The sequence below is a fragment of the Empidonax traillii genome, unplaced genomic scaffold (assembly GCF_003031625.1).
Source record: "Empidonax traillii isolate 1590-97213 ecotype Southwest subspecies unplaced genomic scaffold, ASM303162v1 scaffold998:size213616, whole genome shotgun sequence".
In the NCBI taxonomy this organism is placed as follows: Eukaryota; Metazoa; Chordata; class Aves; order Passeriformes; family Tyrannidae; genus Empidonax; species Empidonax traillii.
The window spans coordinates 5112-16104 of record NW_020956191.1 but is presented as its reverse complement, the minus strand read 5'-3'; the positions used below and the strand labels follow the sequence as shown (position 1 = coordinate 16104).

At 42.5% G+C, this 10993-nt stretch overlaps 1 protein-coding gene across 1 annotated transcript; it reads left to right on the top strand.

The window, feature by feature from the left end:
- The first annotated feature begins 462 nt into the window (after positions 1–462).
- LOC114068039 (serum albumin-like) lies at positions 463–10048 on the top strand. Its single transcript, XM_027903886.1, has 15 exons — positions 463–603; positions 858–918; positions 1720–1852; positions 2571–2785; positions 3347–3479; positions 3652–3749; positions 4493–4622; positions 5506–5720; positions 5867–5999; positions 6766–6863; positions 7004–7142; positions 7794–8017; positions 8521–8653; positions 9570–9626; positions 9852–10048. The coding sequence occupies exons 1-14, from the start codon at positions 519–521 to the stop codon at positions 9618–9620; spliced, it is 1848 nt and encodes a 615-aa protein (XP_027759687.1). The 5' UTR covers positions 463–518; the 3' UTR covers positions 9621–9626; positions 9852–10048.
- The last annotated feature ends 945 nt before the right edge of the window (positions 10049–10993 follow it).

The following is a 10993-nucleotide window of genomic DNA, read 5'->3' as shown; positions in this document are numbered from 1 at the left end:
CTAACAAATCAGGGGCTCAGATCAGCCCTAGATGTCTAGATGAACCATCTCATCTTTGTAAAGTGATTTTAAATTAAAATTCTCTAATTTCAAGTGGACAAAGTCCTATCTGAGTGAGTTGTTACTGTACAATACCAACCTGCTTTGCTTCTGAACAAATACCAGCAAAAAAAAAAAAAAGCCTATAGTATTAGCCCTGATGACTTTTTTGTCTGATGCCTTGAACTCCTTGTTTGTCATTTGATAAGGAAATTTACGCAAAACTTTATCTGTTTGGGTGCTGAAAGGTTGAAAAGGCCCAAAGCAACAACACATAATAAATAACTAATATCAAATTCATTTTTGGCAAGGGCAGCCCAGGTTTTGTAATCTTCTTCAGGCCAAGTGGAAATGTACAAATGCCAGCTCGAGGGTTAATATTTTACAGGCACAGCTAGTAAAGGGTATATAAGCTCATGCTCTCCCTTCAATCTTCCTAGCAGTTTTGAGCAGTTTTGCTCACGTCATAATCCGTAACCATGAAGTGGTTAGCGTTGATTTCATTTATTTTCCTCCTAAATTCTGCCACATCCAGGAATCTGCACAGAGCTGCACGAGATGCAGGTAAGATAGGACTAATTAGTTGTCTTGGGAGTCTTTGTCCTATCAATTTAATGCCTTTAATGTAGTTTCACAAATAAGAGTTGGGTATCTGCAGACAGACAAGAAAGGTCGCCTCAGAGTGGAAGTTCTTTTGCTCTTAAGTGTAAAAGTTGGGTGAATGCTGAACTGTTGTGAAAGTCTGGCCCGTGGTGCCCAGAATGTGCAGCACAGCCTGAGTGGCAGAGCATCACTGTCCTCTTTGCTTTCCTTCCTAGACCACAAGAGTCACATTGCCCATCGCTACAATGACCTGAAGGAAGAGACGTTTAAGGCAGTGTAAGTGAATGTTCAGCTTCCATTTTCTGCTTGGTTTTTTGTCTCTGTTGATATTGTACTGAAAAGGGAAACTAAGACACAGTATGAACTCGTGAGGAGTGTGGATGTCTCACTCAAACACTGAGTTAGCCTCTTACTGTTACTGTGCAAAGCCTGTGAATATTCTAAGACCTGCACAAGTCATAATGACTTTCTTGCTCTCTGGGAAAAGAACTCCCTGCAAACCTTGGGAAAAAACCTCTGTTCCTTATGTGAAAATAAAATAGGCATGAGGAATACAGGTTTGATATCCTTAGAATGAAGAGAAATTATGCTGGATTGAGACATTGCCACAAACAAACCACCAGCCTCAACAACCAAACCTGCAATGGGTTTTCTGAGACAGTTCTGTGATTTTTGTTTCAAACTGGATTTGGGAAAGGCAGAGGGCTCTGACAGGAACATAAGTAGTGAGAGAAGGCAGCCTGAAGATTGTAATTTGTAGCAGTGGCCAAATCCAGTTCACATGATGTTTTTTTTGAATATGCTGGCAAAAGTGGCAGAAGACTCCAATCAACTGTCTTTTCTGGTTTATTCCTAGTCTATTATTCAGGATTCTGGTTTTGGGAAGTAAGGTTAAAAACATGTTCAGAAGGGAGGTGAGAAGAGGAAGGATGTGGGATCTGGCAGGATGTTCTTCCTGGTACCCTGCTTAACCTTTGTGCATGCCATTCAAAAAACAAGTTTCAATCGAAGCACCTTTGAAAATACTGACTGAGATGTTTCTCAGCTTCATATTCATAACTGTGTTTTGTATTTCAGTGCCATGATCACATTTGCCCAGTACCTGCAGAAGTGTTCCTACGATGGACTGTCTAAGCTGGTGAAGGATGTTGTCGATTTGGCACACAAGTGTGTGGCCAACGAGGATGCTCCCGAGTGCACAAAGCCACTGGTAGGCTCTGAATCCTTTGATGCTGTGTTTCTCCTCGCTCTGTGCAGCTGCCGGGATCCCCCTTGCTGAGGATTTACACCTGAACCTTCCAGGTGTGGCTGCTGTCATCAGCCAGCGCTCAGCTTTTAGTGCTCAAACAAAGAGCTTGGTTTTGTCGGGTCCCGAAACTCTGCCTTTCAGAAGTGCCTAAATGATCTGTGGGACTTTATATTGGAGACCAAACACCACACTTTGGCACATTAACTTTAGCTCTGCCTGGAAGGAAGTGTTGGCAGTAAGTACAAAATCCCAGCTGTAAAGTACAGGCCTAATTCTAGGTATTAAAGTGACCCAAGTGTGGGGCTCACCTAGACATTAGTTCTCCCTAAAGGCTTCCCAAGCTGCTCATTATGTAGAATATCAAATCTTTCTTTGATTAATCTGAAAATTCTTTTTAGTAGGATTATGAGTAAAAGGAGATCATCATCTTGCACAGAGTATTTTAAATTATAATTAATGTTTTTTCAGTAAAGCCTTGGAACAGTTTTGACAGCAGATCACATAAAATAAAGCTTTATAAGATTGTGTGAAAAACAGTAGATTATTTTGATTTATGGTCTGAATCTTAAACAGTAAAAACATATTTGCTATCCAGCCTGGGTTTTCTTATGCAGATAAATAGCAAATGCAACCCCCTGTCTGTAAACACTAATTCTGACCCTTGGCATCTCCCTTACAGCCCACCATCTTCCTGGACAGAATCTGCCAAGTTGAGCAGCTCCGTGACTCCTACGGTAACATGGCTGACTGCTGTGAGAAGGCTGATCCCGAGAGAAACCAGTGCTTCCTGTCCTTCAAAGTTCACCAGCCAGACTTCATTCCTCCATACGAGAGACCTGCTGCCGATGTGATTTGCACCCAGTACCAGGACAACCGGGTGGCACTGCTGGGAAAGTAAGGAAAATGGCCACTTCTGCTTCCTTACACTTACCACATTTTCTCATTGCATGCAAGCTTTTCCATTCAGAGTGGGGGTTAAGGGATCACATTTTATACATCTTGGGTGACTTTTCTTCCCCCAAACACCTGAAAGCCCACAGCCTTTCAACATTAATTTGCTAACTTAGCTGCTCCAGCTTCCCACTAACCTTGTTGTAATTGGCAAGAATGAAGAAAGATAACAGTACATAGAATAACAATTGGCAGTAAAATCTTGGTGAAAGGGCCATAGATGAATTTTTCACAGTGAAAATCAGAATTCTCAAATATTTGGCAATGCATTTTTTTAAAAAGCAGACGTACCTCAAGCCAGGTGGCAGACAACATCAGGAGTTCACCCTTCCCTCACTGTTACTGAGTCCTGTGGGTTTTAGCAGAGCATTTCTGTAGGTTTTATGTCAGGAAAGTAGATTGCATTTCTACACTGGAAAAAAAAGTTAGAGAAGCTGCATGAGATGTAAGGCTGTTTGCTGTTGTCATTGGAACATGGAACTTAGGTTTTCCTTTTCCTTCTAGTTTCGTCTACACTGTTGCAAGGAGAAACCCCTTCCTGCACGCCCCAGCAATCCTGGGTCTGGCTGCTGAGTATGAAAATGCCCTTAAAAGCTGCTGCCCAGAGAGCGATGTTGGTGCTTGCTTGGATGAAAAGGTACGGCAAATTTGTCTCCATGAATGAACACTAAGCAACTGAGTGAGAGACAGGCAGGATTTTGCTATTCATGCACATCTTGGCATGAAGAAGTTGCAGAGGCGGGTCAGGAGTGATCCCGTGCGATGGATGCAATCAGTTGAATGTGACAATGTGCCCCCTGTCACCACAGGCATCTGTCATCAAGGAGAGAGCCAAGCTGATAGGGGTGCAGCAGCAGCACGGGTGCCGCATCCTCGAGAAGTACGGCGAGAGAACCTTCCAGGCAAAGTAAGTTCAAGTCACTTTTCAGCTCTTTATAAAGAGTCAGCCTGAGAGAGAGGACTAGTAAAAAGCTCAACTCTGGGAGTTGCAGAGTAATGAAATGGTCTCTGGAATGAATCCAGGAGAGGCAGTGTTGAATGTTGGAATGTCACTCTGAGCCAGAGATTCCAGTGTGTTTAATCCATATTTGTTCCAAAGCTATGCCCCAATCCAGTGCCCACAGCTTTTAGTGATGGGCACATCGCTAATCAGCAAAGTAGGCTGCTAGTTTGAATCTTAAAGCAATGAAAAAGTCAAGCTTGGCAGAATCACAGTTGTTAAAAGATTAAGAAAAGCTTTTACAATTAAGAAGTAGATCCCCTGCCTGAGCACAGAGAACTGCTTCTGTGACCAGCCTGATACACTAACATTGACTAGGATTACCTTGCAGATGTAGTCAGCTTTGATATAAAGGTTTAATCAGGACTATATCCATCCATGCCAAGTAATCTGGAGTGCTTTCCAATCACTCAAGAGTGGTGGGGAATTCTAGGGTATGATTCTTACATAGGCAAGAACCACCAGAAACCTGTTTCTTTCTGGCTATTTTAAGGGAGCTCTGGTTTACTGGTGCAGCTGTCAATCCCCTTTTTTTTAGCCACCAGAAATTAGATAAGAAGAATGAATATTTCACTGGAACAATCCACTTCCAAGGTTTCTGTTCCCCTCACTGCTTTAAAACAAGGGTATTTTTCTCCTTTTCTACCCAGCAAACTTGCTCGCTTGAGCCAGAAGTACCCCCAGTCTCCATTTGCAGAACTCGTCAAGATGGTCCACGATGTGAAGGATGTCTACAAAGAGTGCTGCGAAGGGGACATGATCGAGTGCGTGGATGACTGGGTAAGCTCACTAATTCAGACAAATGCTTACGTACTTGAAAAATGTTCAGAAAGATAGTTAGTTGTGCAGGCACTCACAGTGCAGGGAACTCACACTTGTACTCAGTGCTACTGGAAGGTTCCTCAGGCACTGAAAAACTCAGGGTCAACTCAGCTGTTGCTGGAAGTAGGTTTTTGGCCCAGTTCTGGATCTAGCTCTTAAGGATCACGAGGGCAAGGAGCTGTTGCATGCTGCAAATGTGTTTGGCAGAAATCAAAACATTTATCAGGGAGGTTGTTTGATGGTAGTTACTCCCTTTAAATCAATCATAAGCAAAAGAAAAGGCAACAGAGGCAAAAGGGCCACAATTTTTTTTCCTATCCTGTCAAATGCACTGCCATTAATCCAGCTTTCCTGTAGTGCCAATGAATACTAGAGAACAGATTAATAAATCTGTGCAATAGTGACATGATTTCAATATATCCTGGCTGACTGAAACTTGGGCACACTTGAACCAGGTGGGGTCCAGTGCTCTGGGGTTTTATCAGGTTTTGTCTTCTGTCAGAGCTAGGCATCTGACAGGACCAACAAGATCCATCAGGCATCCTTGTGCCAGAGCACTCAGTGACTTGCCTTGGCTTTCCAGAGTTTGGATTCTCAGAGTTTCTAGGATCAGGGATGGAACCATTCACCTGGAGCCTGTGAACATCGTGTTCAGCATAAACAGGACACGCTCATCCCTCTTGTACAGAGACAGCACTTCTTTAGGAAAGTGCCAAGTAAATAGGTGACCTGAATGAAAATGGAAGAGTCCAAAGCAGAGAGAGGAGATTGATTGATTAATTAATCTGTCTTTAAATTTTTTATTTTATAGCTTGTCTGATACTATGTTTTAATTTTACAGTCAGAGCTCGTGAAATCTTTGTGCTCTAAACAAGATGTTTTCTCAAGTAAACTCAAACCCTGCTGCGAGAAGCCAGTCGTGGAACGGACCAAGTGCATCATGGAAGCAGATTTTGATGAAAAGCCTGACAATCTTCCTTCACTGGTTGAAAAATACATTCAGGATAAGGAAGTGTGTAAAAGCTATGAGGCAGGCCACGATGCATTCCTGTCAGAGTAAGTAGTGCCAAGAGCATTCCAAGCTCACTGTCCACCCGAGTGGATCTCAGCTGAGGAGCTGTCCCTGTCATTACTGCGTCGTGCTTGATGAAAGCACCCTGTTATTCAGGAGCTCTAATTCTGTTTGCTCGTGTGCCTTGCAGGTTTGTCTATGAATATTCACGGAGACACCCTGAGCTCTCCACAACAGTGATTCTGAGGGTTGCTAAGGGCTATGAAACACTCCTGGACAAGTGCTGCAAGACAGACAACCCTGCTGAGTGCTACGCAAATGCTGTAAGTGCAAAGCTTTGTTTGCAGATTACTAGAATGCTCGCTTGGTACCTGCCATGGAACACTGGGGTTGAGAAGCTCGTATGGAAGAGCAGACAGAAAGCTTTGGAGTGTCTAATCCCAGGGGAAGTTAAGTGCTCTGATAGGACATGAAGCGGACCAGGGCCAGTGGCAAGAACCCAGGGTTTTTCTCAAATCACAGAGTAACATGATGCCTCTGTCTCTCAAAAGTGATTCTACTGGTCATGAAGGCAACAACTGATAGCTGAATTATTCTATGGGCTCCATGGCCTGTAGTGCTTATACATGGCTGCTCATGGATTGTGATGGGAATGTGCAGGGCCAGCTCACACAGAGCTGGTCTCCTAATCTTCAACTCAATCACACACAAGACACAGCACAAGTTGAGCCCCTGACAACTTTGGCTAACAGATAGAAAGAGTTCCCCTCATGGCTGATAATCCTGTACTTGAAACATGTTATCTTGATTTAAACAAGCATAAAACCCCACTGCTTAGAAAGTAAGTCCAACAGATGATTATGTAAATTAAATTTCAAAAATGTGTCTGCCTTCTTGAAGGGAAGTTCTGTTAGAACTTAAGAACCCCTAAGGGAATCAAGTCCTTCCTACACTATCCTGGCTATACAGAAGTGATCAACCATGCAAAATGAGTATTTTGTAGTTAATAAGGTTTAGAAGAGGTGTTTGTGTGACTTTTACCAACAAGTCCTGCTCCAGTGTTACTGATGTATTTGTGCTTGTTTGCAGGAAGAGGAACTGAACAAGCACATCAAGGAAACTCAGGAGCTTGTGAAGACAAACTGTGACCTCTACAATACCCACGGCGAGGCAGACTTCCTTAAAGGGTGAGCGCTTCCTGATAAATATTCTGGAGTGGAATCAACTATGCTGGCTGCTTTGGGCAAATTGATTTGTCTTCAGAGGTTAGCTCTGCTCACATTTGAAGAATGCTCTACTGACAGTCATTTTGATTTGACTTCGTCAGAATTCTGGTCCGCTACACTAAGAAAATGCCCCAAGTATCAACGGACACCTTGCTTGAAATTGGGAAGAAAATGACGGCCGTGGGCACCAAGTGCTGCAGTCTGCCCGAGGAGAAGCGCTTGTCTTGTTCTGAGCACTACGTGAGTACATGGATTTATTCTTCTCCCTTCTCTTGGAGATTTCAGTTCTCAAAAATACTGAGTTCTGGTTGAGAGAGCAAATGCAAAGTGATTTTTCATCAGCACCGTACTAAGTATCTACCTAACAAATTCCAAGTCTGTTCATTTTTCATGCATGTGAGAGCCTCAATAGCTGTCTGATGGTAGCTTAGGAAAATTTTACCTCAACTTTGCTCTCCCTCAGAAAGCAAAAGTACATTCATAAAATCATAGAATCATGAGTCACAGAACATGAACCCATCGAATGGCCTGGGTTGAAAGGAACCTTAAAGATCATCGAGTTCCAACCCCCTGCCATGGGCAGGAGCATCTTCCACTGGACCATATTGCTCAGAGCTCCGTGCTTGAGTCTGTGGCAGGTTCTATTTGGAAAAGCTAGTTTCTTAAAAACCCCAGAGTTAGTGGTTGTAGCCCAATGCCCAGACTGTTTGCAGATAAGAAATGCCCAACTCCAGGAATATCTAGTTATTTTAAAGTTTAAACCAATGCCATTTCCCAGCAGGTGTTAGATCCGACAGCTTCCACTTTCGGTGATGCTATTGTGACACAAACATCACCTACTTTTTCTGTTTCTGGAGAAAGTGTAACTCGCTTTTGTCCTTTTCTTTTCAGCTGAGCATCGTGATTGAAAAAATGTGCAAGAAGCAGGAGAGCACACCCATAAATGACCAGGTTACACACTGCTGCAACGAGCTGTACTCTTACAAAAGACCATGTTTCACTGCCATGGGCGTAGACACCAAATATGTGCCTCCCCCGTTTGACCCAATGATGTTCAATTTTGATGACAAGCTGTGCAGCGCTCCTGCTGCCGAGCGGGAAGAAGGCCAGCTGAAGTAAGCTCCAAGAAATAGCTTGTGGGAAAACTTGGGAAGCGTAGCTCTTTGGGGGGGGTGCAGAAGGAAGCTACAAACACGCTGGGGCTCCCCTGGTGACAGAGAAAAGCAGATGGAACTATGTGTTTGCACTGACTGGTCAGTGTGTAACATCATGCAGTTTGGAAGGGACGAAATAGGCATTTCTCTTCAAATAAAATCAGTCTCTTAACTGGCGAGTTTCAGGTAGGTCCTCTGCCAGGGGAAATCTGAAGATGTACTTAGATAAGACAACATACAGATCATTTCCTTAAGTTTTTCCCCACCTGTAACTGGCTTAACACAACACAAAAGATGGTTGTGCAAGACTGGGAGTTTGGAGTCACCAATAGGCACAGGCTCCTCTAGGCATGACCAAAAAAAACCCCCTAAATGAGGTGTACCTGGTTAGAATGGTGTCTTTTGAAATGGGGCACCCAGCTACAACAGGCAGCATTAACTGTGTCTTGTGGCTTTGCTTCCAGATTGCTTGTCAACCTCATCAAGCGCAAGCCCCAGATGACAGAAGACCAAATAAAGACAATTGCTGGGGGTTTCACTGCCATGGTGGACAAGTGCTGCAAGGCAGCAGATATTGACACATGCCTCGGGGAAGAGGTAATTCCTATCTTCTTTTAAAAAAAAAAAAAAAACAAACAAACCACAAAAAAACTCCAACCCAAAAACACATACAGGAAGCTGGAAACTGTGCACTGGGAAAGTAGTTCTGCAGACTGCTCTGGTCGCTCATCCATGTGCCCTTGCAATGCATGTGCAGAGCACAACATATATCTTGGCTGCACAGATTGTAGTCATTAAAGAATTTCATTGGAAAGGTTGTCTAAAGGTAATCTAGTCCAGTCACCTGCTCAAAGCACATCTAAATCTTAGGTTAAATGAAGTTCTTCAGGACCTTGTCAGAAGAGTTGAGTATTTACAAGCTACAGTTGAAAAAGATCTCTTTAAATTTAAATATCCATTCAATTTAAACTTGACCTCTAGCATATGTAAACTTCCTTTTGTGCTGCAGATCCTTGCAGAACTCTGGGATTACCAGTAAAAAGTGCATCTGCATCAATTAACAGAACTGCTTAGCAAATACAGATATATTGTCAGGGGGAGTTCAGCTGATTATGCCACAGAAAAAGTTTTATATGGAGCCATATTGTGTTCCCAGGAAGTATAAGTGACAGTTTCCAATAGCACCCCTCATTGTCATGTAAGGCATAGAACTCTACTACTAATATCTTAAACTGCTTATTGATTGAATCCTCTTTTATTTATATCCAAGTATTGCATAGGTAAACATATTAGGAAGACTCAGGAAAGAATTATTTTGTTTCTAGTCCACTCCAAAAGGTTTTTTTCTACCTTGGCAAAACTGAAAGATACCCAGCATCCAGGAGCACATAGATTATAGGGTCAGGAAGTACCATTAGAATTATCCTTTGAACCATAATTCAGACACAAGTTTAAGTTTATAGGAGTTCCTGCTCTTGATTTCTCTCTCATAACTGTGTGTTCCTTTCTCTAGGGTGCAGCCCTAATAGTCCAGAGCAGAGCCATATTGGGAATTGGTGCTTAACCCAAGGTAGGTGGCAGCAATAATGCACGTTGGCTTTGTCTGTCTGCCCCTCCCTGCCCACCCTGCCACCCACCTAACTCCTCTAGCCCCAGAAAGCATCCAGCTTCCCTTTCACCACCGCCTTTGCTTTCTCTGATGGGTGTTTACCACCTGCCGTTGCACAGGACACAAAAAGTTGAAGTACTACCAGTATGCTGCCATTTTACCAAATACTCCTTTTTGTCTCTCCAATGTAGGTTGCCAGTGGGAAAAATATGAAGAAAAAAATCCCTTCTGTGTAACATCTCCCACCCCTTACCCTTTATCCTTCGGTACTGAATGAATATTTCATGAACCTTCTGTTTTTTGTCAAACTACATGCTTTTCCAGAAACTTTTCAATTCCTTTACTTTGAAAAAAAAAAAAAAAAAAAGAAAAATAAAAGCTTTGTAAAACTGCATCTGCCCTTGTCTGTTGGTGACTACCATAAGGCAAAGCTCTGCAGTGCTCCCTACACCAAATGGTAGCTCTAAGTAGAATATATAGGCAAGGATTCCATAATCCAGATTTTTGTTTTGTTTATTGCTCTTGGAAAGTTTGTAAGAAACAATACGAAAGGTGGTAAGACATTTAGCCAGACTTTAGTACTCTGATTCTACTACAGGTTGATTTTAGGCTTTACTTCAGCCATTATTCACACATTAATAGAAGGTTCAAAGGTACTGTTTACTCTAAATAAATGTATTAGTGAGGAGCTCTTATTAAAAAAAGGATTATTATTACATCAGCCACAAATCAAGTATCTCTTCACTTGCAAGGAGTTGCAAACAGCACTGATTTTAAACACTTTTCTTGTCTTAACTTGTTTTTAAAAAAAAAAAAAAATTTAAAATTTTCTCCTGAAAAACCCACCACCTCGATCATGTCGTTCATTGCAGGAAACTCCCAAGGGAGACATTTCCTGGTTCTATGCCACCAAAGCAGTGTGATTTTCTAGTACATATTTCTTGTCAGTCCATGAACACAACCCCCCCCCCAGGTCTTCAACACTTTCACAGGGACACTTATAGTGCTAAAAGAGCCCTTTGTGTAACAAGGCATTTCACAAGGACAGGTTTCTTGGCCTTAAAATCCTTTGTGCCTGGAGTTCCTGAACTGAGAGTGTTCTCCAGGCCATAGGGTGAAATATTTAAGGAACTGGCTTGAAAATTGAACAGAAAGGCTCACCAATCTTGTTACAGTTGAAAAGTTTGAACATTCATTCCCTCAGAGACAAAGTTACATGTTGGTTTAGAGAGCTGACGTGACCCCAAGGCATTCACAAACATCAGGATTCCAACTTTTCTGAATTTGAGGAAGAATCGTTTGGCAGTTTCAGTTCAGCTTTTCCCCTT